Source organism: Channa argus, chromosome 19 (genome assembly GCF_033026475.1).
Source record: "Channa argus isolate prfri chromosome 19, Channa argus male v1.0, whole genome shotgun sequence".
In the NCBI taxonomy this organism is placed as follows: domain Eukaryota; kingdom Metazoa; phylum Chordata; class Actinopteri; order Anabantiformes; family Channidae; genus Channa; species Channa argus.
In genome coordinates this window covers 21,154,577-21,177,303 of record NC_090215.1, presented here as the reverse complement: position 1 = coordinate 21,177,303, position 22,727 = coordinate 21,154,577, and the positions used below count along the sequence as shown (strand labels likewise).

The 22,727-nt window shown below is 39.4% G+C and overlaps 2 protein-coding genes across 2 annotated transcripts in view; both read right to left on the bottom strand.

Moving 5' to 3' along the window:
- LOC137105073 (uncharacterized) overlaps window positions 1-22,727 on the bottom strand; it is a 48,460-nt gene that overhangs the window by 16,938 nt on the left and 8,795 nt on the right. Inside the window, 10 exon segments of the mRNA XM_067487022.1 lie at window positions 11,125-11,298; window positions 11,862-12,035; window positions 12,300-14,091; window positions 15,654-15,889; window positions 16,787-17,112; window positions 19,667-19,679; window positions 20,621-20,659; window positions 20,813-20,986; window positions 21,392-21,565; window positions 22,364-22,540. Coding sequence (XP_067343123.1) covers window positions 11,125-11,298; window positions 11,862-12,035; window positions 12,300-14,091; window positions 15,654-15,889; window positions 16,787-17,112; window positions 19,667-19,679; window positions 20,621-20,659; window positions 20,813-20,986; window positions 21,392-21,565; window positions 22,364-22,540 — 3,279 coding nt within the window.
- LOC137105040 (ribonuclease inhibitor-like) lies at window positions 6,977-10,788 on the bottom strand. The gene is given in 5 exon segments (XM_067486995.1): window positions 6,977-7,390; window positions 8,804-8,977; window positions 10,198-10,280; window positions 10,282-10,321; window positions 10,784-10,788. Coding segments are annotated over 5 exon segments (492 nt in total). The 3' UTR covers window positions 6,977-7,200.

The following is a 22,727-nucleotide window of genomic DNA, read 5'->3' as shown; positions in this document are numbered from 1 at the left end:
CAAACCCAGACAGGTAAAAAAAAAAAAAAGCAAGGTGAGCAACAGACAGGTTTGAAGAAGTGGTTGTGTTTACATCAAGTATTTTGGTTATTTGAAAAATAATTCTGGATATAATCTGGATACCAACAGAACTGCAGGATGGGACAGACCAGAACTGTGCAATGTGGACATTCCCACAATCAGGTAATGAGCATTTTGTACTTTCACTTTTGCCTCTTTTGATGGAGGTCTGACTACAAAAATATCTAATTACGTCAAAAAGACCTAATGTCATCAGAGCATGTTCGTATTTTCCAATGACAAATACATGTCACCAACTATAACTGTAACTCATGTCATTAACACCGTATATTGACAATGGAACAGTTCAGCACAAATGAGCTCATTCAGGGTTTGGAGATACAGACAGTACTGGTTAAAATAGAAATAAACATTTGTGGCTTTGTTTTTTTAGTTGATAAGTTGACAGTTCAAAAGACAGAAAGATAGTAGGCAAAGCATTTTTTACAATAATGGCAACACAAATAGAAACCATAATGTCCTTCAAACACCCCAAAAAATCAGGAAGAACTACCCTAATGGTCACTTCTTGGTCATATAGATGTTTTACATATGCAGACATTCAAACATGAAAGTGAAAATATAAACAGACCATAGGAAATAAAAATCATGAAGAATCTACTTAAATAAAATGTAGCATGAACCTGTACAAGTGCAAAACACTGACAATTTGAGCTGTAATGTGTGTTTAAAGCAGCAAACAGTGAGGCGGTGATTTAACAATCTGCAGCATGTTTGTTCAATCATGATTTAAGAACTGATTAAAAAGATTCAATTGGCAGGACCAGAAAAGCACATGACAGCAAAACCCACAGTCAGTCACACATCAGAATTTACATTAGGAGAAAGAGTGTGACAGAGAATAATAATCAAAGAGCTGAAAACAAATGTCTCACTTAATAAACAAAGCATCAAGCTCACTGCAAGTTCTAGAAATCCACTCAAGAAAATTACCCCCCACATAACAGCTCATTGTGCTACAAAGATTTAAAGTAGGTCTTTAGCAAAGGATAAAGTTTGATTATTCCAACACCATTACACCAATTGAAGGCGAATGGTGACACGGCCAGACTTTCACACAATCCAAGTTCCATAACCAAGAAACAGGTACCAAAAAACGTACATCTGGATATATACACACATTTTCTATTCACAGGTCTGGTATTTTAAGATACAAGTGTGATATTTTTTAATGCTACGTAAAGCAGCTAAGTGATGTGTCACAGATTTAGAATTCTGTATTTAAGGACCCAAATAAGGAGACTTCAAACAAACTTCTTTCACTTTTTCATTATGGGGTATTGTTTAGTGAATTTTGAGGAAAATAATGAATCTGATCCATTTTGAATTTAGGCTGTAATGTTAAAAAATGTGGAAAAAGTTAAGGTATGTGGATACTTTCTGGATGCACTGGATTGCTCCCTCTGAAGAACGCGACACTCCTGCCAACCAACGAGGATAACGTACGTATGAACCTGCCCAAAATATCCAGTTTCATTTGATGCCATATCCCCAGGTGTTTGCACATTTTGCAGGGGTTGAAGTTCCCCTGCTGGGAGGTCTCCCCAGCAACTAGAAACAGAGGATACAGAATGTTTGAATTCAAATTATTGGGGTTTGAGAACAGAACTTGGCATAGAGCTGTGCCAGCATCACCCAGAATTATTATAAACAAGATTTGCATTTTAAATTGGGGGTTGATGATGGTCAACAGCAGCACAAATAAACTGAGCAAGAATCAAAGCACAACTCTTGTGGGATCCACTAGTTTACGCCAGTTTACAGACTGTGCTCATACTTCCATTTAATGAAAAAAATAATAATAAGTAGCACCAACCAGTTTAGCCCTTAGAAGTGATTTTACTTCAATCCCATGAAACCTCAAGTATAGTAACAGTTGCATCAAAGTGATAGTAATAAGCACTTGAGCAAACTGTTACATCAAATTTGGAATAAAACATTTAATAAGAATAAAAAGGTTTAACGTCAAAAACAATGGATGATGAAATCATCAGTCAATGGTACATTCAAGAAATCGATTTAAAGCACTTTAAGTTAAAATGTTAATTTGAACCATTAGTTACACAGTCTTCAGACAAACAGCAATGGACTGTCTCAAACCAATGTAAAAGACTAAAAAACAAAAGCAACTTCAGCCTGATTGTGGCAAATGTCACCTTTACTGCACAACAGACAAACTGGTTAGAGACACACAATGGTCAAGAAAAGAGACAGAATTAAAGAATTTAGGTGAAATGAAGTGTTACAGTGGTTGTTGGTTCTTTACTAGAACAGAGAGACAGTAAATGGTCCAAGCTGGTCGGAAACATGGACACACTGAAAAGAGAAGGAAGAAATGTTGTAATGACAAACACAAACAAATGCAAACTTCAGGCTGGAAAACAGTGAAAACAGAATAATTTTCATTGTGGCATAAAGTAAAACACCTAACAACCCTAATCTTAAAGATTTAGGGAGTAAGGGTCATTATTGTTACATCTGGATGACTCCATCTTGTTCCCACCTCCCACCCTAATGAGCTTATTCAGGCCAGGGTAGAACAAAGGCTACTCTGAAGGATATAACTGGGTTTCCCAGACACTTTATTCAAACTGAAGAAGCTGCTCGGATAAGTAGCGAAACTTTTCTAACCACAGAAAACAAGTCCAGGTGACAAGATTCAATCTTCAGATAATCGAACCTGGATGACTGAGAATCTTCACCGACATAAAGTCAAACTAGTCTCCTTCTGAATAACTGACATTAGAGACATGCAGGTCTAGAAAAGACAGAATTAAAGGAAATCATCAGTTTGTAGATGGAGCTAAAAATACAGAAAACATTGTTCAACTTGGTTATAGAGAGACAGATGCACAGGAGGAAGAAAAATCTCAAATACAAAGACCTAATGGACACACCAAGACAAACTCGTATTTGAGATATTTTCAGATAATTCCAACTGTCTAACGGCTTTGTTTCAAAGTTTCAAACATTTACTCAGTACTTATTTAAATTTGGGGGGAAATGAACAACTGCTTTTTAAGTGAAGTTTCCTCTGTACACTCTTAATAACTATAAGAAACAATGATAGTTACCAAGAACACACACACACACTGACTTGTGGTGCAGTGGTTAAAACAGATCATGTTGGAGGTTTGATTCCTGATTGAGACTTTAGCTCTTTATTTTGTAGCTACACTTTATAAAATGTCATAAATCACTGGAATCTCATTTGAAGTTTTACTTGCAGCAAGGAAAGTGTATAACCTTCAAGAAATACAGTTTGTGTAACAGTTTAACATGGTATTTTTCTAACAGATATCAAACTGAGGATGGACATGGATAAAAACACTGAAAGCTCAGATATTTCTGCATCTACACTTTGGTCCTTTTACCAACAAAAACTTGTTTTGACCTCATATGTAGTTTTCTATAGCACAAACATGAATAATCCGTTAATAAACATGAAAGTTATAGTTATTCTCTAAGGTTTAGTTCTTTACAAAATAATGAGGACATCAACATTGTGTCAGCAGAAAAACCTGATCCCCTCTGGAATTCACCAAACCACTGATCAAATCGGGCTCTTTTCTGCATCCATCTTCTCTGCAAAGGCCCCGCATCCAAAGATTCTGCACGACAAGATGCTTCACCTGTTAGCATTCTATCACACAGTCAAGCAGTTCCATTAGCACAGAAGAAGAGCCAGGAGGGTGAACTGACAATAATTACAATGTGTTGGACTCAGTCTGGGTTTGGACCCAAAGAGGCTTGCATCCAGACCACAGTGTTTCATGTCTTATTTTGATGAGACTGTTTTTAAGAGGTGCGGTGTGGCCATCTAGGCAGAAATGTGTGGGTGCTTTTCATTTTATCCAGTCAGTTGTGTGAGAGAACTGGATACCTAGCAGGTTACAGTATACATTAGATCCCAAAGTTTGGGAGTAGTCAGAGGCAGAAGCATTTTATATAGATATAATCTGATTCGTTCCATAGCCCTCTCTCATCTCTCCTCCCTCAGACCCACTCACAGTTCAGAATTCAGTGTATTTTTGCAGTTATGCATTCATGACCAATCAGTGACCATAACAATAATGGAGGCAACTATGACTAAAAGAAAACTGATGATAGTTAGAATCTTTGATTAAAAGTTAATAACATTATTCAAACTGCTTAAACAAGATTATACTAATGTAAAATCTAAAAACAAATACTTAATTTTGGATTGTGGTTGTTAAGTTTTGACAATTAAAAGTACAATTTGGGACAGTTGTAGGACACAAAAAGGTTGATTTTAAGCTCTGCTCTTAATTTTTATGTGTCAATTTTCACAAGTCTGAGTCAAGTCTAGAGCCAGTTATGGGCAGGTTTGAGTCAAGTTTGAAGTCTTTATATGTGAGCATGATTTGAGTCCCAAACTTGAGTGTCCCAGTCTGCTTAGTATTGATGCAGACATCCTGTAATGTTTTATACGGCTCACTCCAGTATGAGATCTAAGGCTTTTAGTCTGTCTGTGACTGTGAAACTGAACGGACCAAAGGGACCCAAACGACACCATTGTCAGCAATGTGACAAAGCCATACAGCTGTGTGAGAAAACATTCACCAGATCAAACAAGCCCACCAACATATTCACATTGAAGAGAAAACCTTACAGGTGTGAATGGTGTTGGAAACCTTTCACTCAACACAGCAATCTAAACTTCACCAGCATCTTCATAGGGAAGACAAACTTTACCAACATAACCAGTGAAAAAAGCTTTCTCCAACAAAGGGTCTCTAGAAAATCACCAGTGTGTTCACACTGGAGAGAAACCTTACTGGTGTGCTCACTGTAATGGTCTTTTAGCCACAGACTCTGGTCAGTGTGTTGTTTTGTAGTGCTGGACTTAACAGCTGCCTACAATACAGTGGACCATAAGATGCTCCTGTCTCACTTGGACAACTGGGTGGGAATTCAGGGTGGTGCTTTAGAGTGGTTTAGTTCTTACTTGTTTTGTCCATGTTGGCACTGCATGGTTCTCCCACCACCTCTCACATGTGGAGTGTCTCAAAGGGTCCATTCTTGGCCTCTTCCCCTCCTCTGCATTTACTTCCACTTAGATCAATTCTCTGAAAACATGGCATCTCATTCCACTTTTATGTAGACAACAGTCAAATTTATCTTCTAATAACCCTTGTTTTATGTTCACTTTTTGGTACCTTTGGCAATGTTTGGGTAAAATTGAACTGGGTCAATTTGGGGGATTTTAAAAGCATTACAGAAAAAAGAAATACATAAAATCCTTAACATACACTGTCACAGACAAAATAATTAACGCTTGTAATAAATGTTTGGAATTTCTACATCACATTTAACAATAAAAGTAATGTAATTAATTTTTGTGAGTTCAATTTGTCTAACACAATAAACTAAATTAGAAGACTTTGGTGATATAAATCCAGACAAAAATTAAATGGAACAATTCAATTGAAGTTATTAAAGTTTTTTATTTTAAACTAAAATATATACAATCTATGTGACATATTATACAGTCTATATAGAAACATACACTATATATTCGGTGGTGGCTGCCATGCAAGGTGCTCACCTGACCCACCAGGAGCAACTTGGGGTCTTGCCCAAGGACACTTCGACTTGTAGCCGGGAGCGGGGATTGAACCACTGACCCTGTGGTCCATGGACAACTGCCTTACCAACTGAGCTACAGCCACCCCATGTAAATGATTGTAAATGAAAACCATTTAATCTGGCCACTTTGGATCTAGTTGGCTGTGCAGTTTCTTCTGCTGCATGCATTTATCCTCAAATTCATATCATATTCAGAAGAAGAAAGAGTTTCTTTATTATCCTCAAATTCTAAGACATCCTGTTCTTTCCATCCACTACCTGTCTCACTGGATGCAAAATGTAGCTCCAGGGCCCTCTGAGCAGTGTACCTATTGCTCATGCTGCTGGTGGAGGATTGCAGATGACTGTACTTATACACTACATTTAAGAGCTAGCAAGAGCTAAATATGTTTTTTGCCCCTTTCCCACAGTATTTGGCTGATCTCCTCCTGACATACATTCCATCATGCTCTCTTAATTGGCAGTAAGACTTAAACTACCCAGGTCTATGTGCATACATTTCACATTTCATGTCTCCAAGATCAACCGTTTCAGAGATGCTGTACATCATTTATCAGCCCCCAACATCTGGAATGCTTGCATAGAATCAGTGAAGCAGCTTTGAAATACCAGGTGATATAGTAGCCTGTGTTTTTTCCAGTGTACTTTCTGTGTAGAAAGGACAACAAAGGTCTTTAGTTGTAGTGATATTTGTGCTGTGACTTAGGGGGACATGGCAGAGCCTTCAGTCTGCCCAGTGCTGTGAGGGTGGGGGCCACTGCTGAAAAACAATGACTATTTTAAGTTTAGGGATGCAGTCTCTTCTAGAATAAAAGAAAAATTGGAATCCATCCATTCAATCAGTACATGAAGTCACAAAGAACCGAGAAATGTACATACTGAACTTTGAACTGAACAACTATTAAAGAGAAATTTTAGTATTGGGTTCATTTAGAAGCTGAAATGTGAAAGTCCGAAACCCAGTGAAAAATTAGAGAGGATGCTGAACAAATTACTTTATTTTTTGCAGGAAATGTATCAGTCTTTCAATATTTCAGGATTGTGGTGATTTGTAACACATTGGTAGATCCAGAGAAACACACAAGGATGATGGTGGACTTGACATTGTGTCTGACAGTGGAGCTGTTCTCAGAGCAGTTCAGACTGCAGCACTGAGAGTCATCTCCACTTCTTCTGATTCCTCTGTCAGTCACTGCTAGATGAAGCTCTCCTCTCCACCTTACCTTCAAATAACCTTTCTAATTTATATGAACATTACAAAAATCACTTCAATCTAAAGAGAGAAGAAGAAAGATATGAGTGATCATTAGAGTTCTAAAAGACTAATTATATTAGTTGTAAATTAGCTCAGATAATTTCACAGTCTGTGTTAATCCTGATTTTTTTGTCCTAATGCTTATCCAGATGCATAACAATGATGGGGTCTAAGTTCCCGCTACCTCTAATCAAATAAAGATATAATATATTTTCTACTGGTCTCTGCTTATTGGACTGTGTTTAGTACTGACTTCAAACCTCTACTGACCTCACAGTCTCCAGTTTACACTTTTGACTCTTCATAAGATCACAGAGCAGCTTCACTCCTGAATCCTGAAACTTGTTTCCTCTCAGGTCCAGTTCTCTCAGATGGAAGGGGTTGGACTTCAGAGCTGAGACCAGAGAATCACAGCTGATCTCTGACAAAGAGCAGCCACTCCATCTGAATAAAGAATAAAACCTGTAACCTTATGGTTAAAATTTCTTGCTCTGTTCATAGCTAATGAATATTAAAAATGAAGTACAGACATTTAAAAAATATAAAAATCTTAATTACAAATAGATATAAACAGAAAACTCCGGAGTATTCTTCAGAGGCTGGGGGTCTGTCTTACCTGGAGGAGACTGGGAGCTCAGTGAGAGTCATGTTTTTTGACTTATTGAGTGCTTTGCTTTTAAAATCATCCAGCCTGCACCTCTGAGGGACAAGGTGGAATAAATGGGGGTGGAACAACACCTGTCCACCTAGAAACTGGATTACCTCACAAACAGACCACAGTATGTGAAGGCTCGTGACTGCAAGTCGGACTTGGTTGTCTGCAGCACGGGAGCCCCACAGGGAACGGTTCTGGCTCAGTGCCTGTTCACCATCTACACTGCAGACTTCAGGTTCAGCTCAGTAACCTTTCACCTGCAGAGGGTCTCAGATAACTTAGCCATCGCTGGTCTGATCACAGATGATGATGACTCAGAGCACAGAGAACTAATCCAGATGTTTGTGGACTGGTGCCAGTGAAGCTGCCTCCAGATCAATGCGGGGAAAAACGAAAAACTAGTGGTGGACTTCCACAGACAGACACACACCACCACCGGTGAACATCCAGATTAAGGACTTTGACAGAGTGGCCTCTTATAAACACTTGGGTGTCACCTAAACAATAGACTGGACTGGACTGATAACAGACTCCCTTTATAGGAAAGGACAGAGCAGACTCTTTCTGCTGAGGAGACTACGGTCTATTGGAGGGAAAGGAGCACTACTGAAGACCTTCTTTGACTCTGTGGTGGCCTCACCTATCTTTTATGGCGTGGTCTGCTGGTGCAGCAGGATCTTTAAGGCAGACAGAAAGAGACTGGATAAGTTGATCAGCTCAGTCCTGGGGATGCCCCTGGACACCGCACAGGAGGTGGGAGAGAGGAGGATGGTAGCAAAGCTATCATCTTTGCTGAAGAACGAATCCCACCCCCTGTAGGACACAGTGACTTCTCTGAGCAGCTTCTTCAGTGACAGATGTTACATCCTAAGTGTCTGAAGGAGTGATATCATAGGTCTTTTTCTCTTTACAACCAGAGCTGCTCCCAGTGAACCAATACTCACCATTATATACATTGCTACTACTGATTGTAACACTGGGCAATGAGATGAATCCTGGTGCCATTTATGACTCTATTTGTGTTTGATGATTTCATATTTCAGCAAAAAAATCAGACAATAGACCAGAACACTAATGATGCTGATGTTATACTGATCTGCGGTTCAGTATAATATCAGCCTTATGTCTTTAGTTTAGTGTCACCACAACCTTCACCTCATATTAATCTCAGCACACAACTAAAGAGAACTATGGTGTCTGACCTCAGAGTCTCCAGTCTGCAGTGCGGACTTTCCAGAAAACCACACAGCAGCTTCACTCCTGAATCCTGCAGCTTGTTGTCACCCAGGTCCAGTTCTCTCAGGTGGGAGGGGTTGGACTTCAGAGCTGAGACCAGAGAATCACAGCTGATCTCTGACAAACTGCAGTCACTCAATCTGGAAAAAGTATGTCATGTAGGTATGTAAATTCAATGTGATATGTCCACATCAACACTTTCACACTTCTTAAGAAGTAATTTTGTCACTGTCACTATATAATGATAATGTCAACCTTCTTCACCTAATGTCACAACAACCCAAAGCATGCAATAAAGTCTGAGGGCTGTGACACATCATAACAACATCAAGAAACTGGCACAGGAAAAAACAAACTGCATCAGGTTACATTGGCTTTGTCCACAAAGATGAGACGAGCATGTTGTACTGCTTGTTGTGTGCCTGCATGAGAGGAAGACAAAGTGGAAGACCTGGGACTGCATATGTCACTTCACCTTGTTGAATCAGCTAAAAGTCGACCATACAGGTCTAGACTACGACAGACGCTGGCCGACAGGATGATCCCGGCCTAAGGGAACTCTGCGCTCAAACACCACACACTGGTTATTACCTGCTAATACCGTCCTTAGTCCTTCAAGGAATGCATCGGGGATTTTGATCAGCAAAGTCATAAAACACACCTCATATTCTAGTGTTACCAAATAGCACAACTTCAGTGGACTGGGCAAGAGTCTAGGCCTTGAAATAGATGAGTGTATATATCAAAAACACTCTGGGAAACAGCTAATGATCCTTAAATGGTCATATTTTGCCTTACAATAATTTGACTGTCTAATGTGTCTCCAAAATTCCAAATTCGGTTCGATAACAAACAGCTGGATCCTCTCCTCTCACCCCGCAATTATCACCACTGTATGACATTAACTCTTTGTGTTTTCTCCTGTAGTTGTCTTTGTCCTTCTCTGTCTCCCTCTCTCTGTCCCTTTCTGAAGCTGTGTGTCTTCCAGTGTGCAGCTACTGCCTATGGCTTGTTCAAGGGAGAATTGTTGGGTTCTCTCTATACATCTTTATAATCTTGACTTTATTCTCTAAAGTGCCCTGAGATTACTTTGTTGTGAATTGGCGCTATATAAATAAAGTTGAATTGAATTGGATCCACAGTGAGCTGTAGGTGTGCGATGTGGACACACACACACATTAATGTTCCACTAAGACTTTCATCCAACTTGAGGACAAAGCCAATATTCTGGACTGACATTTGTGGAAATTGTTTCATTTTTTTGTTAACCTCATCATAATGTTGGGCTCTACATTTTATTCCCCCAAATTATAAATGAGACAAGGTATAATATTTACAAGATAAAGGACAATTAACTGACCTCAAAGTCTCCAGTCTACACTGTGGAATCTCCAGAAAACCACACAGCAACTTCACTCCTGAATCCTGAATGTTGTTGCAGCTCAGGTCCAGTTGTCTCAGATGGGAGGGTTTGGACTTCAGAGCTGAGACCAAATAATCACAGCTGATCTTTGACAAACCGCAGTCAATCAATCTGATTAAAGATTAAAAAAATTATTCCCCAGAAATTGGAGTTTGAAATATGGAAAATCCATACACCTGGAGCCAAAAGAAGCAAATGAAAACAGTAAAGCACAAAAAGTAAAGTTGTTCTAAGTTGGTTCTCTATACACAGTTCTCATTTTAATGATAATATCAGAGTATATATCAATATATCTGAGTGGAGTGCTTATCGCTGCAGCCTCGAAGCTACAAAGTCGCATGTTTGAACCAGCTGTGGCTATTCTGTTTGGAGGTTTCATGTTCTCCACATGCATGCATGGTTTTCACTGAGTACTTTAGTTTCCTCCCACAGTCCACAGTGTGTGGTTCTATGACATGCTGGCAAAAAAATATTAAAAAAAATAAATTAACATATCTCAAATAATTTGAAGCACTGAACATGCCGCATATCCTTACTTTAAAGTATATACACTTCCAGGTAGAGATGGAATTTAGGCCTATTTTTTGTTCCTACATAGTTTAAATTAATGTCCTGTCACTTTGGTTATGAATGCTTTGTAACAGGAAGCTCCTGAATCCTGCAGATTCAGGATTCAGCAAGTTAATAACAGACCAAGTGCAAGTTTATAACAAAGATGTGTTTAAGAATTTACTCAAAATCCCAACTAGTAGTATGAATTAAGTGAGCTTTTAGTGTAGCTCAGTATGATATAAACAGTTTAGTGTCACCACAGCTTTCACATCATATTAATCTCAGCACAGAACCAAAAAAATGGTGTCTGACCTCAGAGTCTCCAGTCTACAGTGTGGACTCTCCAGAAAAGCACATAGCAGCTTCACTCCTGAATCCTGCAAGTCACTGAGACTCAGGTCCAGTTCTCTCAGATGGGAGGGGTTGGACTTCAGGGCTGAGACCAGAGAATCACAGCTTATCTCTGACAAACTGCAGCGACTCAACCTGAATAGACAACAAAAAATGTTAACAATGTATAATTCAAGAAAATGTGAGCTAATCCATAACTTTTTTTATTTAAAACAAATTCCCCCTTTGAGTTCCTGTCCCTGTCTTGCACCTCAGCGCTAAATATAATATGTATAACTCACCTAAATGCCACTGAGCATATTTTACATGTTACAATGAAATGTGATTTCTGATCTCCATGTTTGATTTGTGAAAGAATAAAAATTTGAATTCCTAAATACAATTTGATTTGTTAGGAACACAGACATTTTATAAACCAGTTGGGAAAGTTGTCATTGGATTGAATCAGGGGCTGTTGTTTCTAACATTAACTCAGAGGTAACATAAAAGTACTGTCAATGTATTGATAGTGAGGTTGGTAAGTTAAATAAGCAGTAACTTCTACCTACAACTCTTTGGTCTACGCATCGTATAACAATGTGTAAATAATGTGTGAGTGTGTTTGTTATTCTCTTATCACAAGAAACTCAAACCTCAGTCAAATATATTGATTGTATAAAGAGAGAAAAAACAAAAATGACTATAGTCATTTAACTGACCTCAGAGTGTCCAGTCTGCAGTGTTGACACTCCAGTCCAGCAGACAGTAGCTTTACTCCTGAATCCTGCAGGTTGTTTCCACTCAGGTCCAGTTCTCTTAGATGTGAAGAGTTGGACTTCAGAGCTGAGACAACGACTTCACAGTGAGTCTCTGACATTCCACAATCAGTAAGTCTGTTGTTAGAAAAAAAAATGTCATAGAAAATGTAAAAATTAAGAAAATATTTCACCAAGATGTAAAGAGTTGGATCTAAGACCTGAAACACAACATTGCAGTGAGTCACATGTCACATTGTTATTATTTTATTAGCATTAAGCATAAATGTAATATATATATATATATATATATATATATATATATATATATATATATATATATATATATATATATATATATATAGTTAGCCTGCTAACTTTTACAACTTCATTTGGACTTACCGAGCCTTTCTGCAGTTCCTCACAGCTGGGATCAGTCTCAGTCGTCCCTGGTCCTTCGTGTTATACTTCATTAGATCCAACTCATCAAGAACCTCCTCTGACATCTGCAGCATGTAGGCCAGAGCTGAGCAGTGGATCTCAGAGAGTCTTTTCTCTGATCTGTTCTCTGACTTCAGGAACTCTTGGATCTCCTGATGTACTGAGTGGTCCTTCATCTCCATCAGACAGTGAAAGATGTTAATGCTTCTCTCAGGAGACATTTTATCACTATTCATCTGCTTCAGGTTGTTGATGACTCTCTGGATCATTTCTGGACTGTTCTCTGTCTGACCCAGCAGACCTCCTAAGAGTCTCTGGTTGGACTCCAGAGAGAGGCCATGAAGGAAGCGGACAAACAGGTCTAGGTGACCATTTTGACTTTGGAGGGATTTATCCCTAACAATGTCCAGGAATGCATCTAGAGATAAGTAACTATTTTCTTGTCCCAGAAAGTTCTTCACTACCTCAGTGTTCCTATTATTGTAACAGTGGAAGAAGTAAACTGAAGCCAGAAACTCCTGGATGCTCAGATGAACAAAGCAGTAGACTGTTTTCTGGAAGATCACACTCTCTCTTTTGAAGATCTCTGTACACACTCCTGAGTACACCAAGGCCTCTGTGACATCAAGACCACACTGCTCCAGGTCTTCTTGGTAGAACATGATGTTTCCTTTCTCCAGATGTTCAAACGCCAGCCTCCCAAGCTTCAGAAGAACATCCCTGTCAGCCTCCGTCAGCTCCTGTGAACTGGTCTCATGTCCCTCATCATACTTGTTCTTCTTCCTCTTGGTCTGAACCAGCAGAAAGTGTGAGTATATGTCAGTCAGGGTCTTGGGGAGCTCTCCTTTCTGCTCTGTGGTCAACATGTGCTCCAGAACTGTAGCAATGATCCAGCAGAAGACTGGGATTTGACACATGATGTGGAGGCTCCTGGATGTCTTGATGTGGGAGATGATTCTGCTGGACAGCTCTTCATCACTGAACCTCCTCCTGAAGTACTCGTCCTTCTGGGCGTCAGTGAAGCCTCGTACTTCTGTTACCCTGTTGACACATGTAGGGGGGATCCGATTGGCTGCCGCAGGTCTGGAAGTTATCCAGACCAGAGCCGAGGGAAGCAGATTCCCCTTGATGAGGTTTGTCAACAGCACGTCGACTGATGACTTCTGTGTGACATCAGACACAACCTCACTGTTGTTGAAATCCAGTGAACGTCTGCTTTCATCCAGGCCGTCAAAGATGAACAAAAGTTTACAGACAGCCAGCTGCTCTGCTGTGACCTTCTGGAATGTTGGATGGAAAACATGGAGCAGCGTGAGAAGACTGTACTGCTCATCTTTGATCAAGTTCAGCTCCCTGAACGAAAGCACAACCAGCACACTGACATCTTGGTTTTCCAAGTCCTCTGCCCAGTCCAGACTGAACTTCTGCACTGAGAAGGTTTTTCCAACACCAGCAACGCCGTTGGTCAGAATCACTCTGATGTGTCTCTGTTGGTCAGGTAAGGCTTTAAAGATGTCGTGGACCTTGATTGGAGTGTCATGGAGGGTCTTCATCTTGGAAGCTGTCTCAAGCTGCCTCACCTCATGTTGGGAATTAACCTCTTCACTCTGTCCCTCTGTGATGTAGAGCTCAGTGTAGATCCTGTTGAGGAGGGTTCCACTTCCTGTTTCATCACTTCCTTCAGTCACACATTCACATCTCCTCCTCAGACTGATCTTATGTTCATCTAAAACCTCCTGCAGACCAACATCTGCTGGAAGGATGGATGGAAGAATCTGGTTTTTATTCTCATATGCTAAATAAAAAAACTAAGACAATTAATAATTTTTAGTTTGTTCAACATGGTCATATAACTTTTAGCCATTCGATTTCATGACTTTCAGAAAAGTGTTCCTCAATGTAAAATTGCAATGACTATGAAGATCTCACCATCTAGAGTATATATTATCATTAAGATTCAGAGAATCAGGAGGAATCTCTGTGTGCAAGGGACAAGGCTGAAGGTCAAATATGGATGTGCATGATCCTCGGGCCCTCAGGCGGCACTGCATTAAAACAGACATGATTCTCTACTGGACATCACTGCATGGGCCCAGGAACACTTCCAGAAATCACTGTCTGTGAACACAGTTTGCTGTACAATCCACAAATGTAAATTAAAACTGTATAATGCAAAGAAGAAGCCATATGTGAACACGATCCAGAAACGGAGTGAAATCTCATTTAAAATGGTCTGAGGCAAAATGAAAAACTGTTCTGTGGTCAGATTAATCAAAATTTGAAATTCTTTTTGGAAACCATGGACATCGTGTCCTGTGGACTAAAGACGAGAGGGACCATCCAGCTTGTCATTAGCGGACAGTTCTAACGCCTGCATCTCTCATGGTGCACTAGTGCCTATGGTATAGGCAACTTACACATCTGGAAAGGCTGATGTGTGATCAATGCTGCAAAGGACATTGAGGTTTTAGAGCAACATATACGTCCTTCTGGACAACGTCTCTTTCAGGGAAGGCCTTGCATATTTTAGCAAAACAGTGCTAAAGCACATATTGCATCCATCACAACGCCATGGCATCGCAGGAGAAGAGTCCATGTGCTGAACTGGCCTTTCCCTCTTGCTTCTGCAGATCCCTGCAATGAATCATGTCTCCCTGTATGAAACTTATGTTCCTCTGATTGATAACATTTTTGAGAGATTTAGAAAGCCATGATTTGTTATTTGGAAATATATAAAAAAGTTTTCTCGAAATTATCAATTCTTCACAATAATTTATATTTGCTTTGACTGTCTGCATTCGACTAAGTCAGATTAAACATTGTGGAATAAATTCCAGTCCTTGTGGAAGAAACAGTCCCACACTCGTCTGGGTTTTGTTTCCTTCAGGCCCAATCTGTAGGTGTGAACTAAAAAATGCAAAGAGGAGCCGTGCTGAATGATATGTTATAAGCTCCCTTAATGGAACCATAAGAAAAGTCTAAACATCTCCTTTTTGGGTGTGGTGGTCTGGTGAGATACGTTTTGGTAACAGTCTATGTAGCATTGTCAGCATTTGCTCTCAGGTGAATACACACCAAGGTAATCAATATCGGTGGAAAAAGATCCAGAACAAGATGTGCTGTGATGTTTTTTTTTTTTTGTTTTAAAGAGCAGCAGCTTGATCAAGGAACAAATTTGCAATGTAATGTGTGAAATTAATTTACTTTGCTTCAGGCAAGTCAGAGAGTCTTCAGTTGTAACTGGCAACCATCGCATCAGATAACGAGGGCTCAATTCAAACAGAATATCTTTAAAACACAGATGTTCAGTCTTACTTTGGAAAGTTCTCCTCAGACTGACTGTCTTTAGTCCAGGTCTTGTTCTGGATATTTCTCCACACTGGGGACAGGAGGAGTCTCCTGATGAACCAGACTGGTCCCAGTATGAGCTGATGCAGTGTCTGCAGAACCAGTGTCCACAGCTGGTAGAGACTGGATCCTTCAGGACGTCCTGACACAAAGCACAGCAGGACAGCTGCTCCTCCACAGAAACATCACTCTTGTCCCACTTTCTGCAGAAAATAATTATTTTTGTTCTAATAGTTATTATTATGTCATTATTCCACACGAAATAGTGTTTATTACATACAGTCTCTAACTTCATGTTTGAGATTTGGATTCATAAGTGTGAAGGAATTTCAGTTATGTTTTAATACAACATTTGCACTTGTGACTGTCATATTGGCAGCACATTATTGGAGTAGTTAGCGCTGCCACATCACAGCTAAAATGTAATGGGTTCGTGTCTCTGGCCAACTGAGACCTTTGTGTGTTGAGTTTGCAGCTTCTTCCAGAGCTTGAGTGGGTCTCCTTCAGTTTCCTCCCACAGTCCAAAAACATGCATGTTTGGTTAATTGGTGATTCTAAATTGCCCGTAGGTGCGAATGTGAGTGTGAAGGCTTTGTCTGTCTGTGTATGTCTGTGTTGGCCCTGCGACAGACTGGAGACATGTCCAGGGTGGACCCTTCCCCTCACCCAATTACAGTAGGATAGGCTCCAACTCCTGCAACCCTGAATAGCATGAGTGGTTACAGATAATGGATGGATGGCAGTTCAAGTTATTTAAAGTTCTTATTTCGAATTTCCACCCAGGGTGAGATACAATACACTTTATAATGTCTAACATTGTATTCATTCTGGTCCCAGTGCTCATTCAACAGCAGCAGTCAGCTAGCAAGAGAAATCACGCAACTGACAAAGTTCAAGGAATTGAACATTGATTACACCCAATAATACACATTAAAATAGAATTCATCATGTGATCATCAGTGTGTTTGATGTTAGCTGAGTCCAATTCCCCTATAACATGAACAAAATAATCATGAACAACCTCCCTGCTGACTTTGTTTTGTGGTTGTTAATGCATCAGTGCAGCATTTTGTCAGTTTACAGTAGAAAATGTCTCTTACTTTGTGTTTGGGGGTCCAGATTTATTACTGAAAGTCAGAGGTTCATGTCTGGACCAGTCACTCTTCATAGACAGACAGCTGGTTTCTGCAGACTCTGCTTTGTCCACTTCCTCCATCTTCTGGACGTCAGTAAGTCTGAGAGATAAACCAGTAACACTGACTGTGAGAGGAGAACAAAGATCGAGACAAAACACAGAGAAACTGGGAAACCAGGAAGTAACACAAACATACACACAACAAGTCTGTTTAGTATTCACACCCATAACTGAAAATACAACACACTCACTGAAATCCTGCTGGATCCCAGTTTTATGCAACACACAGAACTAAAAAAGTGCTACACATCCAGATTTCATTTTATAAGACACCTGAGTGAAGCTGACAGGAAAAATTATCTCAAACTAATAAGTCACATCGCTCTGGGATTCCAGTTTTCATCCTCTTACTCTTTCCAGTCAACACTATATGTTATCTGAAGAAAACTGGTTGCACTGAACATGAACCTGGAATAATTAGTCATAGTACCTCCTCAATCAGTGTGCAGGAAGTGACAACATTACTGTGTGTGTGTGTGTCCATGTCAGCAACCACATAGATGATTTTACAATCCACATTTTTTTGCAGTTTAGAGAAAACACATCAAGCTGAACTGATTAAAAACTTGTGGTCTATGGCACTAAACTCAATATATCAGAATAATTATTTGACTTGAATGATTGAATGTTAATTCCGTTATCTTGTTTTTATTTTGACTTGTTTGCTAATGTCTAAATAGCAGTACGTAACATACTACATTATAACATTTAAGGGGGACTTGTCCTCTCAACCTGCACACTGAGTGTTGCTCAGCAGTTACAGAGGAAGATGAGAGTCAGACTCTTTACAGGGATTGAATCTCAGCCATGCAACACTGCAATAAGATGTGGACTTTGGTTACAGGAAAAACTAAGAGGCACAAAAACAGATCACACCTGTGTTATATTTAATTTTGCATCTGCTTTATGTTTCCTGTACATTTTGTTTCTTGTCAGTGAAAATGAATACACACCATTAATACATGCCAGGCTTTTTTATAAAGTGGTTTCAGCAAGAGTGGGACATAAAACCTTAAAAAAATAACACTTTTTAAAAAATATTGCAAATGAAACAGTATTTTTCAATAAACAATCTGCTTGATTGATAGATTTGGCTTAGTTGCATTAACTGGGTCTAGTTTGACTTATGACCATCACAGAAACTTTATTAAGCTGGTTTGACTGATTGAACACTGTCAGCTAAAACTGGGGCAGCTGTTTCATATAAAAAGACACTTAATAGACAAACATGTTTTAATACAGTGTTTATTTGGTATTTTGTGAAATATTCTACATTTTAGTTTGAAGATTTTTATAGCGGCTCATGTTAAACCTATTTTGTTGTAGTGCAGAAGTTGTGTCTATAAAGTATTTTATGCTTTTATTTAGCAAACAGACACACTGTATTTTTAATGTGTAAATTTGCGAGACAAAAAATGGAAACAAACTAAACCAGTATATCGAGGAAAGAGTAGAAGGATCCATGGATGCTTATAAGATGAACAGCAGCCTCAGTTGAATTTCTTAGACAGGAGATAGAGTGTTCACAGGTCAACATTGCAGACTTATGTAAGGCAAGTTTAAAAGGCAGCTCACAAGTCATGATTATGGTGCATTTAATCAGCAAAGGACAGAAACACAGCAGAGCAGTTCACTCAGACTGGCTCAATCAGGTTGCCCAGGTTTTACAGGTTATGGGTGTCTTTTAACCACTCAGATCAGCAGCTGAACTCATACAATAGGACAAAGGAATGACAGGTACTACTGACTTCTAATACAGCAGTGAAGGAGGAGAGACGTGTAACGTGGATCCACACCACTGCAAGAGGATCCCCACACCAGAAGCAAAAAATGAACTACACCCTAACAGACAGCTGATGACTCTTCATCATCCGTCAGTCAGCAGATGTTCTGGTCTGTACAAAGACCACATGGTTACTAAATGTAACCATGGTGCTTTGATTTGCAGGCTTCAGTCAGACTGATCTTAGAGCTGTGACAAAGATGAAACTGATCAATTGTTTAGTATTGAAATCAGATCAGATTTGATGAATGAGGACCACTGTCTCTATACATGTTGTGAGGCTGTCAGCTGCAATCCAGCTTTATTTCCTGTCCACATGAAGACAACAACAACAGTCGTCTTCACATCAACTCCAACACATGATCACAACAAGCTTCTGGCTGATCTGATTGGCTGACTGTTCTCTCTGTCTCTGTCTCTCTGTCCAATCCTGAAACCTGTCCCCATTCTCCTCTCACAGCTTCACTGAGGAAAGCAGCCACTGAGAAGGTTGGAGCTTTACAGGAAAAACTGGATCTTTGCTTTGATACTAACTGGGTTTAGTACAATACTGCTGAAAGCAGCATGGACTGACTCCAACCCTCTACTGACGTCATAGTCTCCAGTCTATAGTGTTTGTACAATAAATAAATAAATAATTAATTAAACTAAAGTTTTTATTTTTAAGAGTTTGTGGAAATGTGTAAAAGTTTAAATTCAAGTCAATTGAATTTTGAATAAAGTCATTATAAATTCAAAAGAGAATTTTGTTAAATTAACAAAATATGAAATACAAAAGAAATTTGATGAGAAACATAATAAATTATTTAGACATTTACATGTCAAGGATCCCCAGTGAAACAGTCAAGATCCAAGATGAGAGAGAGACGCGAGATGATTGGACAGTTTGACACAAAGATTCAGGTCAAATCATGTCCCACATTGATTTAATAAGAGACAGAGCATTTCATGTATTGAATGAAGGAAAATACTTGACTGCAGACAGTGAGGACACTGTCACACCTCGATGTGGATCCTAGGACAAAAAATGAGCAAACAGTGGTTAAGGCAAACAAAAGCAGGATCATTCAAATTTAAAATCGAGGCTCAGCGAGAGTTCAGAAACGTCATGCTTTATACTGTCCACGTCCCACAGGAGTTTGAAGTGTTTTCACAAAGGATCCGCTCCATAAAGACAACGTGTGCTGTCAAACATCTTCACAGTCACATGTCCACTGGAGGTCCGAGTGGAAACGTATGAATCCAACTTGGAGTTCAGTCTCTTGGTTAATGTTTTTCATTTCCTGAAAATCTCCAATATGTTCTGCACAAATCTACTTCCTGTTTTTCCATCCAGGAAGAGGACTTTTTGCTTTTTCCCAATTAAAGTATCCTTTAACATTCAAAGGTCTTAGGACAGAGCATGTCTTCTTCCTTACAGATTGTTAAGGCCTTTGAGACAAATTCGTGAGCTGTGATATTTAAAGACCTGTGCAGAAAGTCTTTACTTAGAGCTGGACCTGAGGGAAAAGCAGGAAAAAAAGTGTTTTATCAAACATTTCTTACAATTTGCCCTATTAAAACATTCGCACACACTAACAGAGAGAAGCTGGAGTTTTTAAACATGTTCATCAGTTCATTCACAGAACAAATAGGAGCTCATGTACCTGGTTACATTTGTTCACATAAACAAACTAAAGTCTAAAACCTGAAAATAAAACTTCACTTCATAAATAAAAAAAAGGGGTGGATTTGCACTGCCGCCCTGGCAAATTGTGACCTGGACCCTCCACTGGTGACGGCTTTAAACAGTCAGACTCAGGTAAGACTCAGATCAGCTTTTGTGGAACTGGAAACTCAGAACTTCCCACCTCAGAGTTCAGGGTGAAGTTCTGAGTGCAGTGTTTTCTGTCGAATGCTTGGTTGCCCTCACAAAGCAAACACTGACGTTTGTATGGGGACTGATGCAGTACTCACGTTTTGTCCCTGGAAGCTCTGATCTCATAATCGTTCATCCTGTGGGGACAAACACAGCTGGTTAGTGTTTGAGCCACATTTATTAAACTTTACAGTGATAATATAGGGGATGGTCTCTGGCCCAGTGTTGTGTATCTGTATGTGTGAATGCCCCCTAAAAGCAGTATGGACTGACTCCACCCTCCTACTGACCTCAGAGTCTCCAGTCTAAATTGTGGACTCTCCACAAGCGACGTCAGCTGCTTTACTGTCGAATGCTTCAGTTTGTTTCCAATCAGGTCCAGTTCTCTCAGATGGGACGATTTGGACTTCAGAGCAGAGACCAGATTATCACAGCTGACCGTTGTCAACCCACAGTAACTTAGTCTGAACAAAGGAATTTAAAAGGGTTTATGTTAAAGATGTCAACATATTGAACTCATATGATTTAAAGACTATATATCTTATATCAGTTCCTGAAACAGCTTCAGTCTTCAAGTGTGTCCCCATTTTGGACCAGCAGTGTCTACCAGTGTCTCATCAGCTTTACAGTGCCGCAATGTTTACTAGTGTCAATGTAATTGAAATAATCATGTAAGATGACAAAGCGGTATGGGAACGTCTCAAAAGCCTTTGCCAAATGACTAAATGCATGAAAATGTAAATGTAGAGAATAAAGATGTGACTTCACCACCTAAACTCTGAAGCTTTGCAGTGTAAGAAAAATTTCTACCTCGTGTGCAGGTCACATCATAATAATCTCAGAACAGAAATTTAAAAAGGGTTTCTGACCTCAGAGTCTCAAGTCTACAGCATGGACACATCAGGAATTGAAACAAAGCCTTTACTCCGGAATTCTGCAGATCGTTGATACTCAGGTCCAGTTCTCTCAGATGGGAGGGGTTGAACTTCAGAGCTGAGACCAGGACACAACAGCTGACTTTGGACAAACTGCAAGCCATTAATCTGAAAAAATGGAGATGAATATAATAACCATGTCCAAGTGTGATGAAATAACCTGGTTTCAAACACTTGTTTAAAGTTAAAGAGATGATAAAAACAGAATTCTTTAGCAACTTCATCTTCATTCCTATTCCTTCTCCTTAAATCCCCATTCTTCCCAACTGTCACTCATGAGACATTTCTGTACATGCCAAACTGTCCACACTGTCTTCTCCCTGACTTAGATATTTGCTGCTTTATTTAATAATCAAAAAGCAACAGGCAAGTTATATATAATATCCTGATGACCCAATATTTCCTTTGTTCTTCTCATAAGTAGACCTTTCATTTACCCTTGTATGTTTTATGTGAAAGGAACCTCCGGGAGTTGAGGCAAACTCTCATCCAGAGCTCTGGTGATGAGTTTAGAGTTTGTTGGTAAAATTTGCAAAATGTTGTAGTAATTGAAAGAAGCTCGTTGCAAAAAACTCACACGGATTGGTTGAATTGGTGTTGTGATCACAACATTACAAATTTCTGGATGGACTGAATAGCATAGCTTATGTTCAGTTTGTTTGTTCGGTTGCCTCTACGTACTTGTATAGTCTGGACTTTATTCTGTAAAGTACCTGAGATGACTTTGCTGTGAATTGGCGCTAAGTAAATAAAGTTGAATGGAATTGAATTATTCTTAACCACTTATTCTGTTTTAGAGTCACGGGGTGCTGGAGTCGATGCTGACTTGCCCACTGTGCTGCAATTTAATACACAGAGGAAACAATTACATAAATACGCATAATTAGTTTTAATCGTTAAACTGACCTCAGACTCTTCAGTCTACAGTTTGAACTCTTCAGTCCAGCAGAGAGCAGCTTCATTCTTATCAAACTGTCCAGCTGGCAATGACTTAGGTCCAGCTCCCTCAAATGGGATGGGTTGGACATCAGAGCTGTGACCACAAGTTCAATGTGAGTCTTGTTGAGTTCACAGCCAGAAAAACTGTAATGACACACGTATAACAAAAAATTTTACTACGTTTTGTTTTTGGTCATCGGATGACAAAACGATGTGATATACTGTATATGGTTTTATTTTTTAACTATCATTACTTTCTATTATCTGCATCTCATCTTTATGGCTGACTTTCTGCTCTCTTGCACTTGTATCTCGTGAACTGTGAACACTT